The sequence below is a fragment of the Taurulus bubalis genome (assembly GCF_910589615.1).
Source record: "Taurulus bubalis genome assembly, chromosome: 1".
NCBI classification, from domain to species: Eukaryota; Metazoa; Chordata; class Actinopteri; order Perciformes; family Cottidae; genus Taurulus; species Taurulus bubalis.
The window spans coordinates 10,650,072-10,677,278 of record NC_136589.1 but is presented as its reverse complement, the minus strand read 5'-3'; the positions used below and the strand labels follow the sequence as shown (position 1 = coordinate 10,677,278).

At 42.3% G+C, this 27,207-nt stretch overlaps 1 protein-coding gene across 2 annotated transcripts in view; it reads left to right on the top strand.

Moving 5' to 3' along the window:
• The window catches only part of fgfr3 (fibroblast growth factor receptor 3), a gene marked incomplete at its 5' end in the record, with an annotated part of 63,810 nt that extends 38,102 nt beyond the window's left edge, over positions 1-25,708 (top strand). The window contains 13 exons of one of the 2 annotated variants that reach the window (XM_079231321.1): positions 3,375-3,498; positions 3,689-3,879; positions 9,392-9,536; positions 10,145-10,320; positions 13,266-13,411; positions 13,737-13,858; positions 14,440-14,550; positions 14,636-14,826; positions 15,610-15,732; positions 16,313-16,383; positions 18,693-18,830; positions 19,731-19,836; positions 20,780-25,708. In XM_079231321.1, coding sequence (XP_079087447.1) covers positions 3,375-3,498; positions 3,689-3,879; positions 9,392-9,536; positions 10,145-10,320; positions 13,266-13,411; positions 13,737-13,858; positions 14,440-14,550; positions 14,636-14,826; positions 15,610-15,732; positions 16,313-16,383; positions 18,693-18,830; positions 19,731-19,836; positions 20,780-20,944 — 1,809 coding nt within the window. In that variant the 3' untranslated portion in view covers positions 20,945-25,708. Of the gene's footprint in view, positions 1-3,374; positions 3,499-3,688; positions 3,880-9,391; positions 9,537-10,144; positions 10,321-13,262; positions 13,412-13,736; positions 13,859-14,439; positions 14,551-14,635; positions 14,827-15,609; positions 15,733-16,312; positions 16,384-18,692; positions 18,831-19,730; positions 19,837-20,779 lie in introns of both variants that reach the window. The other variant, XM_079231320.1, reaches the window with a different exon arrangement.
• Between the last annotated feature and the right edge of the window lie 1,499 nt (positions 25,709-27,207).

The window sequence follows — 27,207 nt, the reverse complement described above, 5'->3', positions numbered from 1 at the left end:
GTCTCGAAAAAATGACAGATAATCCTGTTTATTTGTTTTTCGCACTCTTCTTTTTATTTCTCCTCTGAACTCTCATACTTCCAATTTTACAAACTTCTCCGCTGTGTTGATGCAACTGCAGGAAGAGCTAAACTCAGGCAACGGACCCACAAACGTTGCCAGCGAGCCCTCAGGGCCGCTTCTATCTATTTCCGCTTTCTCTGGAGGTCAAATTAGACGGTAGCACAGATCCGGGCCACTGGTCCGCTCTGACAAAGTCATAAATTCTGGTAACTTGGTTCTGACGGGGCTATTTTGCGAGGTGAAGACGGAGGGTTTGGACTATAAAGGGAGCAGAGCTTCCTGTGTTTTCTCAGACAACTGCTACACTGCAAAAAATGGCTGCGTCTTTATGAACCATTTGAGCTGGCAGTCGAGCTGGGAATTCTTGTTTTGATTAAAATAAGCGAAAGGCTCCGCCAGTAGAGTGAGCTAACCTCACTGTTTTCCATGGCAGACTCAGAAAGGCAAAAAATGTGTTAAAATTAAGCCGATAACTTTATTTGTCTCAAGATAATTCATGCACAAAATGCTGCATTACAACTCCCTCTTTTCTTTTTTCCTCTATGTTGATTTAATGTCTCCTTCAGATGCACACTTTTTGCAGTGTGAAACTCCCCGTCCATTCCCATGGCTTGTGTCCTTCTGTAGGGCCAAAGCCCTAAAACCTTTCAAGCCTCCTATGACTCTAACATAAGCTCCTTAATAATTTAATTCTGTTTGGAATCTGGCGTGATTGGAATGGATGGGATTATCACGTTTGGGGACTAATGATGCAGGTTCAACAAGGGTTAGCCAATGTAACATGGTCATAAAAGCAAGTGGCTTGTATGAAGAAAGTAATTAAATGTGCCGAGGGAAAGACAGAGGAGAATTAAAGTGAAAATGTTACTCACAGTTAATTATTGCCTACAATGTTTCTTGCATTTGAAAATTGCCTTTTCTCTAATAGTTATCCGCTGTTTTTGCTGAAAGTGGCCACATGACCATCATGGGATAGTGGTTAATCAATAATGTTATAACCTGCACTTACACTCCAGTGAAGTGGAAAAAAAGCCAGTGAAGTGACTCAAAAATCCATGGCACAGCAATATGAATAGCCAGAGCTAATATTAGCCACCATATGCTATCAGTCATACCAGCACCAGTAATGATGTAAGAGCAGAATGTGTGAGCGTAAACAGTCTGTAAACAGAGTGGGTTTTATTGCTTTTAAATTAAACTGTTCATTTGTAAATTGAAAGTTGTGTAAGATTAAAAAAAAGTTGTATGGCCTAAACAAAGTTCATGTAATTGCAAATAATGAAATGATCAAATACTTGGAGCTCCAGTTTGGGGACTTTCATGCTGACGAATTAAAGTTTAAAGATCACAGATTGTATCAAAAATCCATGTTTTACTGAGCTGAAACAGCTCTAGCTTTTAAGAGTGGCAACATTCACGATTTCTTCCTTGTCAGCAGTCATAATCATCACTCGAGCTAAACGAGAAAATCTGCAGAGCAACTTTAGCTGTCAAGATACATTTAGTGGAGTCAAAAGTACTTCAAAGTAGCAGTACCTAAAAAGAAGCAGAGAACTAAAGTAAATGTACCTTGCCTCGGCTTTGCGTTATTATGAAGTTATGTCTTTTTTTTTATGATACGGAGACTTAAATAATAAGACCACAACCCTGATCTCAGTCTGTTTCTGTTGGTGGTCTTGGCTTCAACTGAGCATCGACTTTTTACCACCTTCAAGCTTCCCTCCTCACGTGCCGCCTTCTCTAACCTCCTCCTCCCCCTCCTCTGTGCTCAGTGACCGCAGCAGAAGGCGTCACTCATCTGCTCATGAGAGCAGCCATTGACTCCAGTTTGACTCCCCGGCTCTGAGAGGGGTAGACGGGGTGGAGCCAGTCATTTGCCAGCGTTGAGCAGGGCGGCCTGCTCCACGTTACCACGCAACTGCAAAAAAAAAGAAGAAAAAAAAGCATACACATGCATAATATTTACAGTAGTTACATTATTTTCCGCATGCGCCTCCAAGAGTGAGAGAGAGGGAGAGAAGGAGTGTATAACACAGACGGGGGAAGAGGGATCCTCGACCTACAAACATAAAGGTTCCTTGAATGGCTGGCCTCCCACCTGAAACGCGTGGGGTTAAACGTTTGTGAAAACACTGAGCCCTCTCTGGGTCGGCACATTTTCCGACGCAGGTGATGCCGAGTGTTCCACCCTGAAAAGCCTCTTTGTTGACATCACTCGCTCCCCCGTCTTTTGGTGAATCTGACCTCTTTTCCGAGGACTTCGCTCCATGCTCGTCTCGCTGCATGTTTCCACTTAAGCTGCGGAGGTCGTCCCTCTTGGCCACCGTGGAGACTCTGACTATCGATGCGTGGCCGGTTTCTCTGTTCTCGCCTCGCCGGGCTGCGCGCTCCGCCTCTTGAGCAGCTCCTGAAGCTGTCAAGTTAGTATCTGTCTGCTGCTGCCATCCAGCCACACCTGGTTTGAATTACTACGCAAGATTTAGCCCTGCGACTCTCTCTGCGAGGATGGATTGCTCTTGACTGGCACAGTGGAACCACATTTCAGAGCTGCAAAAAAATAAATAAAAGAGCTTGCACTGCAGGGGGAGAGAAGGAAATGATTTTTAGACTCATATGAAATGTTCCTTTAATCAATTTGCTTTGTGGCATTCCGTTTATCTTGCCATCACTGTTTAGAAACTTGTAAAGCAATCTTGCATCTTGAGGATTACTTGGTCTCTCCTGTCACTTTTAAAACTGATGCAAAGTCTGCAGCAAACACCTAATCAGACGAGTCTCAGTTGTACTTTGTGGGCACACAATCATCCATCAAGACGTTCTCACCGTGTCCAAAAGATGTAGTTTTCTGCTTATCAGCGTCTGTTCTGCATCAACCATCATGCACTTAATGCAAGCAGTTTAAAGCTGTATTAGCATTTTTTTTTATGTTTGTTCAAAACGGCTCGGTAAACCTGGCTTCTTTGTGTATCATACCAAAAGGAAATCAAAGGAGGGAGCGAGCCAGGAGATCTGATGCTGGCGAGGAGGGTTTTTTCCTCTGGACAGAGCACCCGCTTGTTAGTGAGAGAGGCGTTGGTCTCTTTCAGCCTCGGTTTGTGACTTGAAAAGATGATATTTTAAGTCCTAATATATATGCATGAACTTGAGATGATAGTATGTTATCACAAGTGGAAATATACATAAGCACTCGTCTGTCAGGCCTGAAATCCCGACACATCTCCCCCCTGAGATTTCTTGAAATAGGTTCAGTATCCTCACAGATTTAGATGTGTTGTCATGACATATCCTGACTGTTCTTTCCTCTCCTTCAGTTGAGACACCAGCAGTGGAGTCTGGTGATGGAGAGCGCCGTGCCCTCAGACCGGGGAAACTACACCTGCGTGGTGCAGAACAAGTACGGCGCCATCACCCACACCTACCAGCTGGATGTGTTAGGTAAACAACACCGACTTTCACTGCTGCTTCTGTGTAAACAAGGAATACATTAACACGCACCAGCGGTTTGAATAAACCCACGAGAGTTGTTGGTGTGAAATATTCTTTTTTAAAGACTGTATATCTTCATTTCCTGCAGCATCATTCCCATGCATGACTTGTGCTAATGACTCTGTGCATTCCCTCCCAGAGCGCTCCCCCCACAGGCCCATCCTCCAGGCGGGCCTGCCGGCCAATCAGACGGTGGTGGTGGGCAGCGAAGTGGAGTTCCACTGTAAGGTCTACAGCGACGCCCAGCCGCACATCCAGTGGCTGAAGCACATCGAGGTGAACGGCAGCCACTACGGCCCCGACGGCGGTCCCTACGTCAACATCCTGAAGGTGGGTCTGAGGCCCACATCTCGTCACGAGTCCGGGTCCCACCGGCGTTTGCCGGGAGTAGATTTCAACCTGTGATAATTTCACTCATTATTAATCCCTCCTAAATGTCTTGGTTAATGAGTTTGTACTGGAGGTGGGTCTGCGGGGGCCACAGGCTCTTTTCACTGCAGCGTGTAATTGACGAGCTCGTTCCTCGAACACCACGCCGGCATTATGGGAAAGGAAAGCCTCACCTGCACTTTTACGGCAGCATCATTAACCTAATAATACCGCTGTAAATCAGTTTCTGTTCCTCTCTGTGCACCTGCACCGCTTCAGTTTTAACAGTAAATAATACAAAATAATAAGTTAATTCATGGAGAACTTTTCATACTGAGAATTAGCTCAAAAAGCGTCTAAAAAAAAATATAAATAAAAATGCAACGGATGCTTTGAACGACAATAATTCTAGGCCAAAATCAGCTGTTGCTGAAGATTGTTCACAGCGCTTGTGTCTCCTACAGCTTTTGAAAGGGTATTCCATCATTTTGAAGCATGGTTTTTAAAAAAACAGCTGTGCTACTTTTTTTCTTATACATATAATTGTGTGTAATAAAAACATCAGTAGAAGATCTGAAAGCTCGTGAAGGGCTATAAAACAACAGTCTGCAATGTAGGCCGGTCCCAAACCATGAAGAGCATAGCCTTAAAATCTATTCTTAAAGATACTGGAAGCCAAGGGATTATAGTTAAACCAAGCCAATATGCTTTATTTTCCTTGTTTGGGTTAAAAGTCTGGCAGCACAGTTCTTATTAAATTGACATTTTTCAGTTGACGGTTATATATTAATAATCTAATCTGTTTGTAACAAAAGCTTGAGTACATTTTTTTAGGATTTGTATAGGATTGAATAGGAGATGATGCATTTTGGTACCTACAGTATTTATTGTGTCGGACAATGATTGGCAACTGTGAGGGTGAATTAAATTAAATCATAATTAAAGGTGGATTTTTGTTCCAGTTGTCTAAAAGCTGACAACAGTCACAACAACAAATATGATATTATTAGCTATTTGTTACATCCATAGACCAGATCAAATGCTTCATCAGATATTAGAAAAGCATAAATCCACCTTAAAGGCCATATGTTGGACATTTTGAAGCCACACCTGCCACACTGGCAGTCCAGCTTTGATTCATTGATGATGCATCTTGCTGCTGATTGGCTGGACGTGTCTACATGAATTAACTCTTCTGTTATACATCAAGTAAAGCAACAGGCTGTGAACTTTTATCTCCAAGTATTAATTAGTTACTGATTCATTCTGATTTGTGTTTTTTGGTTTAAGCTGCTCAGATGTTTTTGTCCCAGTATTTTTGTCTGAAATGCATAAAAAGCATTTTCTCAATCAGAGGGTAAGGCACCGGGTAGTCTTAAGAATAACTCCTGGAGGTCTCATCTTCTACCCAAGCAGCACTGGTGTTCAAGAATAGAAAGTAGAAAGCATTCCTCGCCGAAGAGGACAACACCCTAAACCCACTGTGAGGCGTGTATTTTTTATTTTTTTATTTGGGGAGAGGAAGACACCCATCGAAAAAACCCAGGAAGGCCTTTTGCTTTCTTATTTAGCCTCGCCCTCTTTTCTTTCTGCCTCTAGAGAGAGCGAGGGAATAAAACAAACATCTGGTTTGGACTAAGTTAACTGCCGTGGTGGCGGCAACGCAGGGAGAGAGACAGGCTCTGTTTAACCGCCACTGCCGTCAGATGTGCTGCGTCGCGTGGTTTGAGGAGGAGGAGTAGAGAGGAAAGAGGGAAGAGGCACCCAAAAAAGCCATGGAAAAAATGAGTGGAGGAACACAAGGAAGGGCAAAGTCAGCAGGGAGAGAGAGAGAGAGAGAGAGAGAGAAAGAGAGAGAGTGTGTGTGACAGAGTGGTGGGTAAAGATGGAGGGTGAGAGGCTTCAAGAATGAGTGGGATGGGAGGGGGTGAGAGAGAGGCCGGTAGACAAACGCAGGGAACGAGAAAGAAATGGGAGAAGGTAGAGACGGAAAATGAAAGAAGAAGAAGAGTGGCAGGAGACAGAACAAAGATAATCTAACATTGCTGCCTTCATCTATTTCTTGTGATGGATTTGAGGCTTTCAGACTTAGCTCTACTTTATTCAGCGGTGAGTTGATACATAATGATATCATTAAGGTAGGAGAGTGTTCTCTGGCTCTCTCCTCCACAGCTGGCCTTCGTGAGCACGGGGGACACTCAGCGCCTCACTGATGGAATTTGTTACTCTTATGTATTTATTAGTAAAGAAGAAGCCAGCTTAGCTTAGTTTAGCTTACCATAAAGACTGAGGACAGGAGGAAACAGAGAGCTCTGGCTACAGTAACTAAATCTGCCATAAATGTTGAACTCCTCTTTTAAAATTGGCTCACTCGCCATATTTTGTGATGTATTAAAACTGCCAGAAACAGCTATTAAATGTTTGTTTTTCCTTCATGCAAAAGAAGTGATAATTAAATAACAAGTTTATTGCAGTGGTCTAAGAAGTCAGAACAAGACGCCGCTTTTTTCTTTTAACCATTTGCATGCTCTAGCTTTCACATAATGTAACGACGTTTGATTTGAGAAGTTGGAACCGTCACACACAGACAGAGAGAGACAGAGAGAGACAGAGACAGAGACAGAGACAGACAGACAGAGAGAGAGAGAGAGAGAGAGAGAGAGAGAGAGAGAGAGAGAGAGAGAGAGAGAGAGAGAGAGAGAGAGAGAGAGAGAGAGAGAGACACTCCACGCTCTATTTTCAACTACCACATAATTGAAACAGTATTTACTGAGATATGTTTGCCTCTCTCTGGTCCCACCGCAGTTCACTCAGACTCTCTGCGACATCTCCTGTGTGGCCAATTTGATAGGAGTTAAATACAGCTGGGGGGGGTCATGCAAGATCTTTTTTTGGGGGGGAGAAATGCCTAAATTGCTCTTTTGATGCCTGGAAAAACGGTTAATGATGAGCGTCTCACCCCGGCGAAGGGAGGGAGAGGGGAGGCGTCTGGAGCCGAGCCAAAGATGTTCATTAAGCAACCATAAAACATGATATGTTTGCTCCTTTATGCGCTTGCCCCATTTAATTATTCATCTGCAGTTTCTCTGCTGGAGAGCCTGCCACAAGCGATGTGTTTGTGTGCAACGCACACACTTTGAGAAGATTGACACGCTGTAATGCCTTTAATCTCCCAATAGATTACAATGTACAGTACGGTGTGTGTGTGTGTGTTCACTGTCCAGGTGTTTCATGTAAATTTGCAATTCTTTTAGGCTCATGTCAAAGTACTGAGTTGCAAGTAAAAGTTCTGCAAATGGAATATGTGTGTGTGTTCTGTACATGTGATCTTTCAGGAATTCGCTGCAAAGGCCTCACTGCCTCTCAATTTTCCCTTTACAGAGTGTTGTCAGTAAACACACAGAGGCCCACAGTAAGTTGAAACTGTCCAACGTGACAGAGAGAAATGCTGGGAAATACTGGTGTCGCGCCTCAAACTTTGTAGGCAAGTCGGAAAACGCTTTCTGGCTTAAGATACACAAACCAGGTAAATCCTGAGCTCCAGGCGACTGCTGTCTTCACCACATTTGATCCTCTACTGTGTCTCCTCTCTGCGGGGCTCCTCTTGGTTGTGGGTTTGATTGGCTCACTGGCTTATTCTCACATTCTGTTGCTAGTTGCTATCATCCATTGTAACACGCAGTGCCACTTTGTCTTCCTTACAGATCAATAACAAACACAATATCGCACCCTTTAATTACTGAGACAACTTCAAAAGCTTCTCTCTCCCACAAACCACCATCACACACACACACACACACACACACACACACACACACACACACACACACACACAACCATATTGATTTCACCGGGAGTGCATTCTCCAGCTGTATTAATGTGCTTTTATATGAAAGCATTCTGCAGGGCTCTGATTCATGACTGGGTCTGGATGTCACTGTTCATTACTGAGGCCGGGGGAAGGAGAGTTGCCCACCCCCTACCGAGCCACATCAGACACTGGGAAACTCCCCCACTGGTCATCACACCCACCATTAGTCAAAGGGGAAAAGCCACAACTGCAGTGATGCCCTTTTCTGAGTAATTTCAAGGTTATTTAGCAACCACGCTGCAAAGTATTATAAAGTATGTTGTACGTCTTTCTCTTTATAATACTGAATACCATCTTTGTGTTTCTAATAAGGCTTGAAAAACATACTGAAAAATGGTTTCAAACATCTTGCATTAGGGAACTAAAATCTTCATAAAAGATGTGTACAAATCATGAACAGGTAGTTCTTGAAAGCAGTGGGCCCAGAATAGGTCCTTGAGGCACCCCTAAAAACTAAAGTAGAGTTTAGGCTGTAGAGGTTGCACAATCAATGCACAATTGTGGCGACATTAAATCAACCTCTAAAACCTCTACAAAATAGACAACTAGAAAAATGTTTCAGACCAACATCCTAAATCAAAGTTTGAAGCTGAAAGCTGAAAAGCTACAGGTCTAAAAATAATGGTGAAGTGATCTGCTTTGCTTGGTTTAATTTAAACTTGCATGTTGTAGCAGCAACCGAGAGAAAACTGTAATGCTGTATCTCAAATCCTATACTTCTGTTAGTACACTTACATGTAGTACACTGCCTACACTATGCACTTGCTCGTCAAGTGTGCACATTTAGGGTAATGTCTCGAATCAAACATGGCCATTACAAACAAATGTCCTGCCCTTTCCACTGCGTAGACAACATGGCGAACATTGAGGCGTGCAAAGTTCCATTGCGCAATCAACCTTTTCACCGTTAAGCGCTCACCACCAGTGCTCATTCTGCATATTTACATACTTGTCAGTGTGAACACACTTCTCCGCTCAAAATAGTATCATATTATAAGTTCAGAAGTATCAGTTTTGAGACACTGGCAAAAATTGAATGTCCGCTGCAAAAATGTACATCTTATCAAGTCATTTTTGTCTATTACTGAGCACTAAAATAAGTGATGAAATCTGAAATCGATGTGTGAATATATCAACCTGTTTTCAGTATAATTCAACATGTATCAAGTATTTTCTACATTAGTGACAGTATCTTCAAGAAATACTGTATAATGCAGGTTGCCACACTAGAATCAAGAAAATGAATTTGAGCAAATTCTTGAAACAAATTGACAGGAAACTTTTTCACTATTGGGACTCAGTAGGAGTTAAACTGACTGATAAGGAGGTTTTGCAGCATGACATCTTTCTGGGTTGTGTGTGGTTTTAGATTGAACCAGCAGGCTTCTTTCGCAGCGCGGTGAAGGTGATGCTTTGGGTGTTTTCAGGTGTCGGCGTCGCCACTGTCAGCAGAAGAAAATCCCTCCTATAAATCCTCACTCCTGTCCTTTCCTACAGGGTGTATTTGGTGTTTCCTCTCAGGAGCTTTTAGGCTCATGATATCTCTTCTCTCTCTCTCTCTTTATTTTCTCCCTCCATCTTTCCCCCTCTCATCCTCCACAGACGGCCGGTATTAACACTACAGATAAGGAGCTAGAGGTTCTCTTCTTGACCAATGTGTCTTTTGAGGATGCGGGCGTGTACACTTGTCTGGCAGGGAACTCTATCGGCTATACTTACCACTCTGCCTGGCTGACGGTGCTTCCAGGTATATTCCTCTCTTCTCTGCGGGTCCTTCGACTCTTGTCGACCATTTCCATTTCCAAACTATGATTGAAACTGTCATTTTTTTTCTTATTTTTTTTCTTTTTGCTCAGTAGCACAATCTTTAACGTTCATTTTCAAACCTAATTACCATAGATTGTTACTTGTTAACAGGTTTTAAGTGTGCTGCAGCGGTGTCATCTCCCCTTTAAATTTGACGAACCGAACATGCAATCTAGCCTCCATTGAAAGACGTTTTTTAATCAGAGCAGATCCTCTATTTAAATGTCTCGAGGCTACGAGGCAATTTAAAGACATTTTTGTGTTCTGTGTTCACACAATAATTACCTCCCTGAGGAGGAGCATGTCACAGGTGCAATTACCTGCTGCAGGATAACACTATAGGCTGATTACTTTCTGATGTGTTTCTGTTATTCCATAGAAAGCTGCTTCCTAGAATCTGTTGAAATGTGAAATGTGCTACTGAGCAAAGCTTCTTTTCAATTATTGAGAAGAAATGTTATTAATGGAAAAGTATGAATAACATAATAACTATCATGGTTATTGTATTTCGAACGAACAATTTGTGTGTGTGACCTCCTCGTCCCAAAGCAGTGAGCCCGGAGAAAGAGGACTACTACGCCGACATCCTCATCTACGTGACGGGCTGCGTGCTCTTCATCCTCGCTGTGGTCATCGTCGTCCTTTGCCGCATGAGGATGACGACGCAGAAGACGCTGCCACAGCCGCCCGTGCAGAAACTGTCAAAGTTCCCCCTCAAGAGACAGGTAACAGAAAGTAGATACAAGATTCGTATGAGCACTTCCTCCCTCTTCTTCTCTCTTGTCTGTTTAGTTTAGCATCTAGCATTATATATAGGGGTAACGTTGGTTAAATATGATACAGTTAAATTAATGTCACAATCATGCTGAAAACATGATATGACCTGCTAGAAAACAGAACGAAATAACCAGTAATCCATGAGGGTCTTTTGCTACCAAACTATTAATTAGTTTTTTTAGTTCACCAACTTTTCAGCAAACTATACAGAAGTTTCTGGGAAAACATAGAACATCGAGGGAAAAAACACATCAGAAACTTGGTTAACACATTCATTGCATCAGATCCTGCTTTCAGCATGCTGCTTTTCCTGCAAACTGAACCGCAGCAGAATTTCGATTACTTTAAAAACAACCTCAACGGTCAGGGATGGAGTAACATTATTAGCTCACGGAAGCACCCTGAATTAGTAAAGGAGAGTCGTGGAAAAATAGTGTAATTTTGAGAAAACTGCAGAAGAGTGTGCTTTTGCAATTTCTGTCTTTTCAACTTTCAAAGAAGAATTGCTTGCAGGATCGGACTTACGCAAGCTAAGAGTGTGAATAAATAGAGTGAGTTAATGTCCGTCTATCTGTGGTGGATCTCTCTCCGTCCAGCAGTGTTGATGATGTCGTGCGGACGCTGGAAGGCGTCACGCTGGTGACATGTGTTCACATTTATCTTGGAGTGGATTCAGCTCTGGGATATTTATGCCCTCCTGTGTCAGTGTTAGTTTTAGATTTCACTCTCTGTAACGCACACTCGCCCACTCAACTGTTTGGAGAGAAACACAAAGTGGTGCAGCTGCATCGCTGCAGTCTGCGGTCTGCACGGCACTTCACGTCATTGTCTCTCAGGGCGCCGCAATCGAGACAAACGGCGGCGGTCAAGGTCCAAGTCCAACTCGAGACCAAGTCCAAACAGAATACAGACCAGGACAAGAATGAGTCCTACTCGAGACCAAAATAGGAAATACACTGAAAACAAAGAATAAAGGAATAGGCTCGGTTTCTTGCCAAGCATCAGATGAGAAGATTCATCCCACTCTCATATGTGTCTGCTGAACATGAAGCTATGAAAACAAACATGTTTTGAGAAGTTAGAGTTGGTTGATCTAGATCCAGATCTAAGGATTCTGGTGGATCATCATTTATACACTTGATTTTATATCTTAAAGCTATGTTCATCAGATGAAAAGATTAAGTGGTAGGAATTATGCTTTTTTTGTTGTTGCAAGATTGCTCTTTAGATGGGTAGGAGCAAATATTTGACTCGACATCAATCAGAGGCTCGACCAGGACATGTCAGAGTCCAACCAGGAACGAGAATCAGAAATGTGCAAGAAGGGAAAAGGATTTCTGAAACAGGGCCAGAGTTTCTTTTGCAGGCTTTCCCTCTCCACACTAATTAATAGACCTTCACCCTCATCTTTTCCCCTGTTCACTCCCCATTACTCTCATCCAAACACTTTCTTTTCTCCTTTCTCATCGCTTCCCTGTGTTATATATTCCTCATGCAGTGCAGTGAGGCTCTCGTTCTTTAGGTTTCTTGCAATAGAGGTGACCCAGAATTTCTTCCATGTTTGCGAATTGCACTGCGGTTACAACGATCATCTGAATGGGTGTGAAATGCAGATGAGTGATTTCTCTAATAAGACCTTGTTACATAAAAGCAGCCTTGTCAGGTTCTATGAGGTAGAAACTTCATCTTTTGAAAGATGCTCTAATTGGAGCCTCTAAATATTTTCTATTCTGCTACCTTCATATACATGCTCTTATAAGGTAGTGCAGGGAAAGATCTTATTGCATTTTTCTGTAATCTTTGCTTCGCTTTTGTAAAGCTAATCTCCCAGTTCTCTCCTTTCTTTTTCATAACTCTGAGTAAATCTCCCATAAACCCCCTGGCATGTTCTATCAGATATTACTTTTCATGCCCTCCGAAATTGTGGTTGAGGCATTTTTTTTTTTTAAAGCTTCACAACATTTTTTCTCATTTTCCTGCGGTCAAGAAGTTTTTGGAGGGAAGTCTGGTAAGTGGACATTTGTTTGAAGACCCCACCTGAAGGGGCCCGAGCTGGCAGAGACAAACAGATCCATCAAACGCAGGGCCGGAGCCATCAGCTCGCCTGCAGCAGCCAGATAAATGGTGGGAGGATGTCGAGCCGGCGGGGCTCGGCGGCAGGACCGCCAGTCTGGAGACGGAGCTCGCTGATGGATAGAGACGTCCATCCCACCTCGCCACGCGCTCGCCCACCTCTGCTCCCTCCTTCATTCGTCTTTGTTAGCGCCCGCTTCCTCCTGTGCACAGCCACAGGCCGGCTGTTTGTAAAAGTCACCGTCAGAAGTCTCGCTGGTTTTTTTTTTTCCCAGAGAAACTCCGAGCTGATGAGAGAGCTCCGACGTTGGTCTCGAGAAGTGTGATGTTTGCAGTCTGTCGCTGCCAAAAAAACATTGTGAAGTTATTCAGTCATTTATGCAATCCTTAAATGTTGTTTTTACACCGAGAAGTTCAAACCGAGGTTAACCTGGAAGTATTTATATCCAACACGACATTCTCTAAAAAAACGGAGCTGTAAAACATTTGCAGCATTTTTAATTACGTGTATTTTTTTCAATTTCTGGGTTTCTGGCCTTGACATTTAAAATCAATTAGACTAACGTCTTTTTTTAGGAAGGGGAGTTTTAACTATTTTAACTTGAAAGATAATTACAAAACATATTTCAATATAAATGTTTTTGATTATGTTGACTAAATCTCACTCTGACGGATGAACATTTTAGAATTTGGGAAAGTGTTCTGTGTCGGGTCAAAGGTCATGTTGTGTTTCCTCTCTTTTCTCCTGTCTGCTTGTATAATCACACATCACCTCGTCCTTCTTCAGAGTCTATAACAGTTTATTTTTGAACCCAAGCAGGTGTCCTTGGATTCTAACTCCTCCATGAACTCCAACACCCCATTGGTCCGGATCGCCCGCCTGTCATCCAGCGACGGGCCGATGCTGGCTAACGTCTCGGAGCTGGAGCTGCCCTCCGACCCCAAATGGGAGTTTCCTCGGACACGGTGAGACAAATACCTCCACGGATCTACATTCATCATGGCTGTCTAAACGCCTGTCAGAGACAAAACATGGTGCGCTGTGGCTTTTTTTTTTCACGCTGCCAAGCAACATATTTCAGAGTTGACAAAGGCTCTTGTCCTTGTAACGTTATGTGCTGTGAAGACATGAGCCGTCAATACATCAAGGGCACAATGACACCTTCCCTCCATGTTTATTGTACTTGGCAATCACATCAGTCTCATTCAACACAATACAGATAGGCAAAAAAGACACCCATCCCCACTTAAAAGAAATCCCAGCTCTGAGACTGTCTCACTTGTGTTTCAGGCTGACTCTGGGTAAACCTCTGGGCGAGGGCTGCTTCGGTCAGGTGGTGATGGCCGAAGCCATCGGCATCGACAAGGAGAAGCCCAACAAGCCTCTCGACGTTGCCGTGAAAATGCTGAAAGGTGAGCGATCGTTGTGGGCAGCGCTTCACAAGTGAATGCACAACCTCGACAGTAGCCGTGTTTCCATTTGTGTGTTTTTATGCTTGTTTTTGAAGTATCATATCAGAAAAGCTGTATGTCAAAAATAAATAGATCGTGGAACTTTTGCTGATAAAATTCTGACGTAGCAAACATTGAACACACATGACTGTTGGCGTCCTCTACTTCTTCTTCTTCTGCTGTGTTAACTGGCAGATTGCAACTGTGCATAACCTAACTGCACTTTAGCTCACCGTATTCACTCCAAACCAGTCGATGGAAACATGGCAATTCTTTTTTTTGTTGTGACATTTCAAAAGTTTGCTTGAAAATTGCTTCACAGTTGAATGGAAACATGGCTAGAGACAGCCGTGGTGTTGCGCTCTGAGATTTCCCTGACGGAAATCAGCAGTGTCTTTCTCCCTCTCTGTTTTTCAAACGCATTCCCTGTACACATCATAATTCGGTTTGTCTCGTCTCGTTTCTCGTTAAGTCTTTCCTCTCACCCTGCATTCCTCCCCTCGATGCACACAACATCAACACTCTCTTTTATTTGTCCTTAGATGACGCTACGGACAAAGATTTGTCGGACCTGGTGTCAGAGATGGAGATGATGAAGATGATTGGAAAACACAAAAACATTATCAACCTGCTCGGAGCGTGCACGCAGGACGGTGAGGCCTCGGTGCATCACGGAGGAGATGATTAGCTCTGTGGTGAAGCCGTGCGCTGGAAGTGACGCTCTGCTCTGTGTTGTAGGTCCTCTGTACGTCCTGGTGGAGTACGCCTCCAAATGCAACCTGAGGGAGTACCTGCGGGCGCGACGGCCACCAGGCATGGACTACTCCTTCGACACCTGTAAAATCCCAGACGAGCAGCTCACCTTCAAAGACCTGGTGTCCTGCGCCTACCAAGTCGCCCGAGGCATGGAGTACCTCGCCTCACAGAAGGTCAGCCACCACCCTGTGTGTGTGTGTGTGTGTGTGTGTGTGTGTGTGTGTGTGTGTGTGTGTGTGTGTGTGTGTGTGTGGGAGCACTCTCACACAGAACTAATTTGTATGAGGTTTAGTGTCGCAAATAAGGGCGTAGACCAATCACAAAAGAACATACACTATAGTACTTAGGAGGATTTTAACAACATAACAACACAGAGGATAGGATAAGTCAGCTAACTTTATTACACTTTCAACCTTGACAAGGCAGCGCATGCCAGCCAGGTCTACTCCTTCTGTTCTTACCTTTCACAATAAAAGCCAGGGCATGAACAGAATGGGTAACTGTCACTAAAGGAGACTCAATAAAATAGCTTAAAGTAGCTTAAGCAGTTTACCTCAGACAGACTGCCAGATTCTGCTCTGGGTAAATCAGATGCTGGTCCTCTGCCTGCGTGAAGATAGTCAAACCTGTCACAAATGTGCTTTGTAGCATGTATGTTAGTTTTAAATCGTGCGGTTAACATCTTTGCAAATATTTAAAAAAAAAACAGTTTTACTGTAGGATTCGAATAAGTTTCAGGGTCAGAGGATCGGATAAGACCCTTTGTGTTTGGATAAAGGTACATTTGCGAGCGAGAAAGTTTGACAATGGTAAATGTGTGTGTGTGTGTGTGTGTGTGTGTGTGTGTGTGTGTGTGTGTGTGTGTGTGTGTGTGTGTGTGTGTGTGTGTGTGTGTGTGTGTGTGTGAAATGTGTTGTGTCGACGTGTGCTTGATGCCTTTTTATTTCTTCCCTCAGTGTATCCACAGAGACTTGGCAGCCAGAAACGTCCTTGTGACAGAGGACAACATTATGAAGATCGCCGACTTTGGTCTCGCCAGAGATGTGCACAATATAGACTACTACAAAAAGACCACGAACGTGAGTCGCATCCCCTTTGTCAGAAATATAGGATTGTCCTATCATTTCAGCCCCTAACTTTTAAAAAGAGAAGCTATTGTGAGACCGGGGCCACTTTGCCCAGCATTCGATATTCTACAGAAAGGTTCTTCCAGGCTGCAGAATTTAATTAAGGTGTTAGAATACTTTATTTTATAGTGAAAAGAACAGAAATAAACATTTGTCATATAGATTTGATGTCCAAGCAGATAAGAGACATTTAGATTATACAGCGCTGGAAAAGTCCTCAAAGTTCAGCATATTGATTTAAAAACCAGGACAGCCAGCAGACACTGTGATAATAACAATAACCAAGACATGCGATGACATACATGGATCTTTAATACATTCTGTGGCATTACTAAAACTTATCGAGCCATATTTGTTGAGTTTGGATTGAAGATACTTCTGATGGCTTATGAGGAGACAGGCTAGCCAAAGTTCAAGGTGTGATTACAGCCTTGGCGGTACCAGACTGTATTTGGGTCCATGTTTTTCTGTCTGCTCAGTACAGAATGGTTCTGCTGACCACAGCGGTTCTGCTGTTCCTCTGTTGTTGCAGGGTCGTCTGCCCGTGAAATGGATGGCTCCGGAGGCTCTGTTCGACCGGGTCTACACGCACCAGAGCGACGTGTGAGTTTGCACAAACCAACCGTCACATGCCAACTGCCCGCTCATGTGGAGACCGGCAGGAATCCGGGTGTTGAAATGTTGTGACCGAGCGTGTTAGCGTCAAGCTGCGAGTTTTGTGCGTGTGAATATGGAATCGTAGCGTTCCCCTTCCAAATATCTCCCGCTTTCCGTCACCCCGTGCTCACTCGATAATCCTGAGCTTCTTGTGTATCAGTGGCTCTGCATTCCTCGCCCGCGTTTGTTCTTTAATCTCCCAAACGCGCCATCAGAGAGAGACAGAAACGGAGTTTCCACAAGCTGCTGTTTTGTCTGCACAAATTCAAGAAAAGGGAGATAAGAGGGTCTGTGGATTCATCACGTTTTTATAAGAGTAAATCCAATTCGCCAACAGAACAGAAGGCGATAAGAGGGTCAGTGGATTTATCACAAGGTGGCTTTAACAATTTCAAAGGGCGCCGTAGACAAACGCACCTTTTACGACCTGTGATTGCTCCTGAGTTGGCTGCGTTCAGGAGAAGAAAGGCGAGTTTAAGAGAGGAGGTCACAAAGTCAATCTGTGTTGCGGTAGTTTAACCCCCCTTTAAACTGCTGCCCACCCCCCCACAGCCAGACGCTGTGTCCCCAGCACAGCCATCCAAGCCAAACACGGGCCCCTGTCAACACGGGCTCGCCGTGTAATTACACTAGACTGGGAACAAGCCGAGAGGAGAATCAGCCCCGCTCTGTTATTTCAGCAGGTCTGGATTACAGAGTCGATCCTCCCGCCAAACCTCCTCCTCCCTTTTTATACAGTAGTCGCTCTGCAGCCAGTTTACTCTCACACACCTCGGGGGACTCTGACTCCTGACCTGTGATGGTTTTTTACTGAAACAGACGGAGGAGACAATTAGAACGCGTTAAATCAAATCTGTCGCACACTCACAAGCAGACAGCAGGCAAAAGGACTGAATCTGATGGAAAACCTTTTTGCGTGCAGCAGCTCTCATGGCACAACTGGCTCCTGCGGCTTTCCAAACATTTACAGCTCTAAAGGCTAACTGGCTGTGAGAGACCGCTCAGGGAGACATTTCTGTTGGATGTTTACAGTCGTCTCACATATTTTTTTGGGCAGAGAAGCAGCATGCCTTTAAGTAATTTGCATGATGTTTCCAAGTGACAGTTTCTTCAAATGCACTTAGACCAAAATGCATTTATTTAAATTCAGATACCAGGAATATTTACTGCCGAAATATCTTTCAGTTAAAAGATAGACGATACGTGAACGTCTATTGTCAGCTTCAGCCCACAAACATCAGCATTGTATCGGCCCTCAACAAACCAATGTTGTTCACATTCGTCTTCCATCCTCCGGACCGGAGCGAGAATAATTAGATTAAGCCTCCTGAGCACCGCAGTGAGAGGAGGGGCTCTGACTCACTGAGTCACTGGACGAAGCGAACGAACAATAGTACACTGGGTTAATAGACCGCCATTATCTGATTACCTTCGCCATGTGGGAACAATGCAGCAGTTCACTGAAGCTTCTGCCTCAGACACAGAAAGAAAAGGGAAGATGGCTCGAGTTCGATGCACAGTTTCTGCAAAAGGCAGCAGCTGGACTGTAACTGCAGATGTTTTTATTTATATATTTTTCGCATTTGGTTGCAGCTCATACTGGCTGCAGTTTCAAAGGATCCTGACAGTGATGTTTTTATTAAGCTGATGAAACACAAGCAAAATGCTAATATGCTATTGATATACTTCCAGCTGCTTTTACTTGTGTACGCCTGATATATATCTCTTTCCTTTGTGCCATCGAGCTTCATTTTTGTCCAATAACTATTAAAAACACATCAATGAGCCGCGCTGGCTGACATGTTCCTTCATTACCATGAACCCACACACTGTAGTTTTTTTGACACCGTCCTGCTGCCACAAATACTCACTAGAACACCAAACATGTATCAATCCGCCGCTGAAAATAGTCCCCAACAAATGCTCTATTTGCTCCTGTGTGAGTAAAGTTTGCTAAAAACTGCAGTGCCCGTCTTTTTATGGGAATTAATGGACCTTTAAAAAGTGTGTTTCTTGTCTCCTTGTCCGGCTTGAGGGAAGAGTAGTTGATTTTTACAAATATTGACTGACCGGCGTCCTGGACAATAAGAATGTCAAATAGATTTTTACATTGGGTGAAGTAAACTTTATTAAAGATCAATATTTCCCCAACCAGATTCATCGGTTTAGTCGGGGAACACAACCGTCTTGACTGCTTCAGGCTATGAGTGCTGTTTGACCTCTAATTTGTATCCACTGTGTGTGTTTGTGTGCAGGTGGTCCTATGGGGTGTTGTTGTGGGAGATCTTCACACTGGGAGGTTCGCCGTATCCCGGAATCCCAGTCGAAGAGCTCTTTAAGCTGCTGAAGGAGGGACATCGGATGGACAAACCTGCCAACTGCACCCATGAACTGTAGGTGTCTCTGAATTATTGTTACTTATATATTATGATTTTAGCAGAAGACCGGGACTGACCTGGGTAGGAAAAGCTTTGGAAGGAAAGACACGACACCACAGCTGAAGCCAGGCTTTTAAATGTTTACATTGGAGTTCGTCAAACGGGGCGCCTTGATGCGTCGATGCATCTATCCGATGCCGTTAGGTGCTGACCAAGCGGCGACATTAGACGAGTTGGCTGTGAGACCCAATTGATAGACTACTAGGATATAACATAGTGTTGACGAACCCTACATTTCCAAATTAATTTGATGAATTTACACCAAAATGGAAAGTTGCACGTAGTAACTGGTTGAAAAACCTTCACATTCCCCAAAATATAAAGGGTCTTCATATAATCTGTTTTTATTGCATTCTGTACTCATATTCAGTTGCACTCAAATGACAAGTTGCAACTTGAATATGAAATACCCAGAGTGTTTGAGGTGAAATGTATCCACATTTATTTTGAACGTCAAAAAGTGGTGAAATCTGGTTTTAGAAAAGATCAATAACATATATTTAAAGGGCTTTAGTTTAGTTACTACTTTCGAGAGATCCATTGATCCTCACCATACAAGGTCAGCAACTTATTGGGGTTTTCTGCTCATGTCTGTGGTTGTCGTAAGATGTCCTGCATTACAGTCAGCTGGGGTGAACAGTGTCTTCTTGCAGCTGGAAGCGCAGCAGAAACATTTAAACTGGTAAAAAACTAAAATGATGAGCCCTTACTTTACTTCAACTTTAATTACAGAGCATCGCCATCCAGCTGCAGATCAAGTAGACCAGTACGAATCACTGAAAACAGTCCATCTGAGAGTACCACATTTTAATGGTTGATGTGCAGAGAAACTAAAGCTTGATGTGGGCGTTTCAGGTACATGATCATGAGGGAGTGCTGGCACGCCGTGCCGTCACAAAGGCCAACCTTCAGACAGCTGGTAGAAGATCACGACCGGGTTTTATCAATGACCTCCACCGATGTAAGTCTCCCAGCACAGCTGCTGCTCACTCAAACATGGAAACACAAAAAGCATTACCTTCAGTTTCACCTTGGACCACTGTTAACTTTTCACTTCATAATGCACATTCACCGAGCTAGAAAGCACATTTATAAAAAATATTATTAATATTATATCAAACTTATTTCTCAGTTTCACAATTCCTTCAGATGGCTGAGCGACTCTTTAGCCACAAAACATCAGTAGATTAGATCACAACCACATTCTTTGGAAATGTTTTTGTTCTCTAAACATACATCTCCTGATGATAAGGCTCTGCTAGCTACTAAGACCGACAAGCTAACAGTCAAATGTGTTTTTTTACCACAAAGTTAGATAGTCGCCCCACATCATATTTGATTGGATTATGTATACACCGCCAAGTTCAAGATTAGTCTTAAAAAATATTTTACCAGAAGTGAAAAGGGAGGGATTGGAGGAGGGAGGAGCGTTTGTGTTTTCATTTTACGACGTTAACCCTTTCAGCGTATGGTTGGAATTAGCTCCACCCTCTCCGGTCACTTCTGGTTGCAAAAAACAAGATGGCGACGGCCAAGAAGCCAAAATTGAGGCTTCCACAAACCGACACATGTGTTTTATGTATTTTGACTGTCAAAGAAACATGCAAAGTATGCAAGAAAGAAAAAAATATTTTAAATATCTTCTGTTGAACTGACAAACATGTACAAAATAAATATATATATATATATATATATATATATATATATATATATATATATATATAAAAAAATATTTTAAATATCTTCTGTTGAACTGACAAACATGTACAAAATATATATATATATATATATATATATATATATAAAGTGATAACACAGTAAAACTATACAATTCTTCACTTATTTACCGCAGAAGGGATTTGACTGTGACACCGGAGTCTAACCTTTGACCCCTCCTCTGACAGGAGTACCTGGACCTGGCGGTGCCCTTCGAGCAGTACTCGCCCACCTGTCAGGACTCCAACAGCACCTGCTCCTCAGGGGACGACTCGGTGTTCGCCCACGACCCGCTGCCCGACGAGCCCTGTCTTCCCAAACAGCCTCCCAGTAACGGCGTGATTAGGACATAAAACCTGAGCTGGAGGGGACGGGGGGGACGGTTGGACTTTAACCTCCCCTCACAGTTTGAGATTTATAAAACACCTCTGAAGTGACTCCTCAAGATATGGAAAGGAAAACTCAGCATGCAATAGTTTCACAGTGCTTCAGCTCTTCAATTAGTCTTAAACTCTTCGTCAAAATCCTCTTTGACTGAGTTTTCTTCCTCCTCCTCCTCCTCCTCCTCCTCCTCCTCCTCCTCAAGAGACTCTTGAAACATTGAAGGATTATTTTTTGCCGTTGAACCATGTTTGTGTTTTTTTCAGAAATGAAATTATATTTTTGTACTCGGGCCAGTCTTTTTGTTACGGACAATCTTTGGGGATGAAACCATTCCGTGCCTACTGGGATGAAAACGTCCTAAGACTGATAAAAAAAAAAAAAAAAAAAAAAAAAAAGGATACAAGAGGAGGGAATGAAGGGCATTGGTCAGTGATTGGTTTGCGATTCCAGTAGGCGAGGACCTCAGATTTTTATCCCCTCGTCTGCATGGAGCCCTGAGACCGCGAGATAAAAGTGTGCGACCTAAAAGAGGATCCGTTGACAAGATACCAGCAAAGCCAGAATCAACTTGATGATGGGACTCAGTAACTTTTCACTGAAAGAAGACGCTCAAAGAGAGAGAGGATTACGTGAGCGTACAAATGTGTTCGTACGCCATCGTCACATTTTAGCACCCCGAAAAAAATAAGGTTTTTGATAATCACGGAACAAATTCCTCATCATGTGTGAGGCGGAGTTTCAGGGCCATTCAGTAATTAGTACAAGGTTCAGAGTGTTTTTTTTATGTATCTAGAAAATGATTTATTGTAAATATATAAATGCAAATATGTATCATATTGCTGTTCACAGCCATGTACTTAAAAGATAAGAAATTACATTGTTTAAAGTATTGTTTTAGGATGAAAGCATTGCAATCTAGAAGACACTGTCATGAAAGTGTAAAACATTTAATCATTTAAAGTGATACAGAAAAGATTTATTTGAATAATTAACATGTATATTTGTAAAGATATTTATAGACTTAACATGTGGTTCTTAAGTTCGAAATGTCTAGTTTAGGATTTTAGTACTGTACGCAGAGATTTTTATTTCAATTTTTTTTGTAACTTATTTTGCAGCAGAACTGCAACATTGTTTTTCAGACTCCTCTGGTTTTTGATCCATCTTTTTCTTTACTTTTCTCTTTTTACAGTTAAAAAAAATATATGAGAATGTATTACAGAATCGAAGGTGATTATTTTGAGAGCGAGTGTGATTCGCCCAACAGAGGTAGACTCGTCGAGCTGAAGGCTCCCGCTAAAGGGAAGCTGGATGTTTCCTTCGAGTTAAATGTGGTTTCGGAAAGTTGATGTTTGCAATATCAAAGCAACGATTAAGTCTTGCTGGGCAAGAAATAACAGAGCTTCAAGATATGTACAGAGAGGCCTTTTAGTGCGACTGGAGTACTTAAAGCATCAACATGATCAACATCAACAACAACTAGCTGTGATTCATAAAGAGCCTTCAGAGAACCTCAGCAGCCTGTTCAAGGAAATATATCTCTTAATTGTATGGTTTCACTGTTCAGTCTGTACATGACTACATTTCCTAGAATGCTGTTCAGTACTTATCAAGGAAGATGCTTACAATTACAGCATTAATTTTTTTTTTTAAGTGTTAGCAATAGATTTTTCAGAGCAAATGAACAAAAAAAAGAAATGTAACCAGAACTGCAATGCATTTAGTTTTTTTTAAGAGACCGCTCCTCTTTAACAATCAGGCATAATTGTTGAACGTCAATGGCTCTAGTCTTGGAAAAAGGTCACAAAATTCTGACATGAACCGTTAATGTATAAGAATAAATTAAAAACACTCCAAAACACACAAAAGAACCCAGTAATTCAAAGTATATCAGCATAATTTGGTGTTTTCTTTAACTGTGTTAAAGCATTTATTAGAGGATATTTTCTTTTCGAGGTCGCTCTGAAGGCTTCAAACTCATATATTGGAATGGAATTGTCACAGGGTCGATGCTAACAAGCTGCGTGTGGTGTCAAAGTGCCCTTGAGCAAGACACTGGGATAAAAAAAACATCAGCTTGAAGACAGAAGTGTAAAGCTCTTATGTCCTTTTGCCCTTGAGTGTTCCTGAAAAACCTACCCAGACGCTTGAGATTTTGTCGCTGCTCTATAGTATTTATACTGAAATGAAGACATGCTGCGACTTACAAGTACACAGCAAAAAATGAAATATATATATTGGTTTGTTAAAGGAGACTCTGAAGTCTGTGGTGGATCCTTAGCTTAGTTTGCAAAAATGAAAAGTGCCAAATTTGTCTTAAAGTCTATTTCACCGAGTTCTCCAGATCTCTGAACCAGAATACTGCACTGGCGAATGTAGGCGGGTGGAGGTTACACGTGCAGTGAAGGATCATGGGATTTGCCAAATGGTTACCCCCGCCCCACACACACTCTTTTTTTTTTTTTATGCAGTCGTCTCTCCAGCTGATCCCCAAAACAAAAGTGAAAGGGTTGAAATTCATACAGAGTGTGTTTTTGTGTTTTTGTCACAAAAGGGAAGGTGGACTTGAAGGGTTCAGAAACACGATTGACTTGCTGCTGAATGGAAACGGTGGAAACGCTTTGCAGCGCACTGGCATTATTCCAGTGTGTGAACTGCATTTAAATCGAGACATTTATTGTTACCCCCCCACCTCCATATTTAAAGTACTTAAAAGAGTGAACATTGTATTTAATTCTATTGATAGACTGGGAGATTTGTATGTTTTTTTAGCACTAAATTATTTACTTCATCATCAGTTTATGCACAGAAACAAGGCCTTTGTAAAGTGAACGGTTACACCAAGTTATTGTTATTTCTGTTTCCAATATAGTGTTTGACCCCAAATCTAGGAAGTGCCTGGAATAATTTAGTAAACAAAGAGGGGATTAATTGATTAATTTTGATCATGTTTTTTGATATATATAATTGCAAAGATATATTTAAAACAATAAAAGAAGCAGTTTTTCAGTAATAGCCTTTTTTTTCTCGGGTGAACAAGACAGACAAAAAGGCGCTTATGTAAAGGGTGGATGGATCTAATGAAACGCTGTTTTGTTTTATTTATTCTTCCATGCTGGGTAAAAGCTTTCCCTATGGTGAGAGTTTTTTTATTCACAGCGATCTGCTTTTCATTGTTGTTTTTCATTAAAGAGCCAGAACATCATGATGATGATGATGATGTAGAGTAGTCATTTTACTAGATGCTGATTCGTCCCATCAGGCTTTGCTTCTGTTTAATTATCTTTTCTTTTTATTTGTATCATGATGCCCTCCCTGGCCTTTTTTCTGCATCCTTGTTGATATCCTTCAATCCAATTCTGACGGCCTTTTTCTCTCTGATCACAGAATATGTTGTTTTTAACGTCTGTGTTGTTTATGGCAGCAAAAGTAAAGCACCACTTATTGCATGTGCCAAAGCTGGATATTCATAATAGATGAAAGAAAGGCAACAAAGAGCAGAATGTATTGACTTTCTTTCAGGTTTTTAAGTATTAAACCGATATGCCAGTTTGCCGATACATTTAATTACTGTCGTATGAAAATAATGTTTTTTTCAGTATCGCAGTAATACAATAAAGTTTCCTATGAATTATGAAATGTAAATCTTGAGTTTCAATGTCCCTTAATAGTCTTGATCTAAAATCCTTGGGGAAACTGTGAACACTAATTTCATTTTTAGCAGTATTCCTATCAACAAAATGTCATCAGCTCTAATGCTAATAAATATCAGTGTTGGCCTTGAAAACAAGAGACAGATGTGCGCTGCTCAACAGATGTGAAAAACAACATGCTTTTGAAAGTGAACACGTTTTCTTTGCTATTGAATGAATAAACAGCGCAGCCTCAGCGGGGAGCGACTCTCACTGTATGTACAGTCACACATCGGCCTTGAACCACCTGTCGACTGACTTATTTATTCTCTTTTCGTCAACAAAAAGAAAATCGGGATTGAAGATGGGACTTAGGGGAGAGGGGGCTTATCTCTGCTTCCTGTGGTGTCGGGGATACACACTTTTTCTTCAAGCGATATCAAAACTATAGATAATTCTCATGTTTTTGTTTGTTTTATTTTATGTTCCAGGTTGGAATGGTTAGTTTTCACGCAGTTTTTTCGTCACATTTTCATTTTATCATGCAGTTCTAACTCTGACAATGTTAGTCCAGATTAATTTATAGTTTGAAAATATGTTTTTACGTTGCTGATGTACATGAGTAGAGAGTTATGTAGCTGTGTGAGCTATTTTATAAGAATCTTGGAGAGGAAATGATTTTTATATACACTATTTTTTCTGTTTCTTTTTGCATTCCACATCAGGTTTTTCTTTTCAACAACAACAAGACAACATCATATTTGTCCTTTGATTTTATTTGTATTTTTCAATCCCACATAATTTATTCGTCCTCTCTCTGTATTCATGTTTATAACATAGAAAGGTGGAACTAACCATTTGGCATTATATGATTTTTTTTTTTTTCATAGCTTATTTGTTGCATTGTACCTGTTTTGATCATGATGAATCCTCTGTAACATTCCACCACAACAACCCCTCTGGGCAAACATCTCCCACTGGGGAAAAAAACAACTACTTCCCATCTATCTCTCTCGCTCTCTTGCTCTCTCTCCCTCTCTCTCTCTCTCTCTGTGCCTGACAAACCATGCTGTCAAAAAAGGTTTTCAATAAACATGTTATAATAGCGTTCTCTGTCATTGCCGTGTCTGTCACTGAGAACAAAAAACAAGTCCAACATGTTGAACAAATCACAAGTTTGGAAGTTTATTTAAATGAAATGAAACCCAAATACCACAGAATACACACGACAGTGAGTTTGTTTGCAGAGTGTCTCGGTTTGTTTTGTCTGAACCTTTGTGTGAGCACATTCGCAGATATCCAGGCTTGTTTTCCCGCCATACAAACTAACTGTGGGTGAAACTGAATACAAACAAAACATTGGACATGGATGTCACAGATGCTCACAAAACTAAGTCTCCAGCCGTGCTGGTGGTTCTGTGAGGCTGACATCTTGATGTTGAGCAAGTTTAATGTGAACCGCGTCCGCGATGTTAACGGAACGCCCCAACGGACGGCGTAGTTGCCGAAGCGTAGCGCACACTCTCTTGTTTCTCCCCCAGGTTAACACTGTCAGCTCTGTTAAAGCTGTTAAAGCTGTTAGCACCCTTGTCTGCAATCTCCTGCTCAGCCTTTGCCATGTTGAGAGCCGTGGGGAGGCAATTCCGCTGCTAACAATATCAAATGTAGCCCCTTTAAGCATGCTAGCATGCTAATATTTGCTTATTAGCACTAAACACAAAGTTCAGTTGAGACTGGTGGGGAATGTCGTTAGTTTTGCAGGCATTTAGTCATAAACCAAAGTAATGTATACATTTCAATTTTGATACAACATGACTTGAAGTTATGTAGAAATGATGATAGAGTTAAAGTTAAGGGATCGCCAATGTTGGTAGAATTGAATGTCTTTCCAAAGTTTTGTGGCTGACCATTCGTCCATCAGGCCAACAAGCCATCCCTTGAAAAGGTCTACTTACTAGCTTTGATAACTTTACAGTACTACAGGTATTCAGCAAGTAAACTGTGTACATGTAAACAAATTAAAAGATGTATTTCTTCTGTAATAATGGCATGCATAAAGGATTCAGTGACAGAAAAAGTGAAATGGATGTAGATATCAGTAAACAAGCTATAAATCTGAATCTAAGCGGTATTCTCCTTTTAAATTGCGGCAGGAAAATGCGGCCAGAACCGATTTCTGCACCCAGTTCCTGTTGTTTCTGTCACACAGTGAACAAATTAGCCTCTCATAGCATCTTAACTGCTCTTTAATCACGGAAAGTCTTTTCCCCCTCTGTCTTTGTTTGCTGAGTACAGTTCCACGCCCTCCCTCACTGCCTTGCTGGCTGCAGCTCAGTAAATGGCTGGTAGGAGGGGGAAGGGGCAGGCTGGCAGGCAGCGGAGGGCAGCAGGGGGGGGGGGTTACTGATGCCGCTCGGGTCGGGTGGGAGGGCAAAGCTGGACAGTGACAGAGGGAGAGAGAGGGCTCTATGTAGTCGGGCTTTTGGCCCTCAGCCCGTCTCAAGTGCGTCCTGAGGGGAACATCCTGCCCCTCGTTGGAACTTCCTCGGCCAGCTGAAGTGGCCCATTCACGGAGGTCTTGTGAGGGGGCCTTGTTTTCG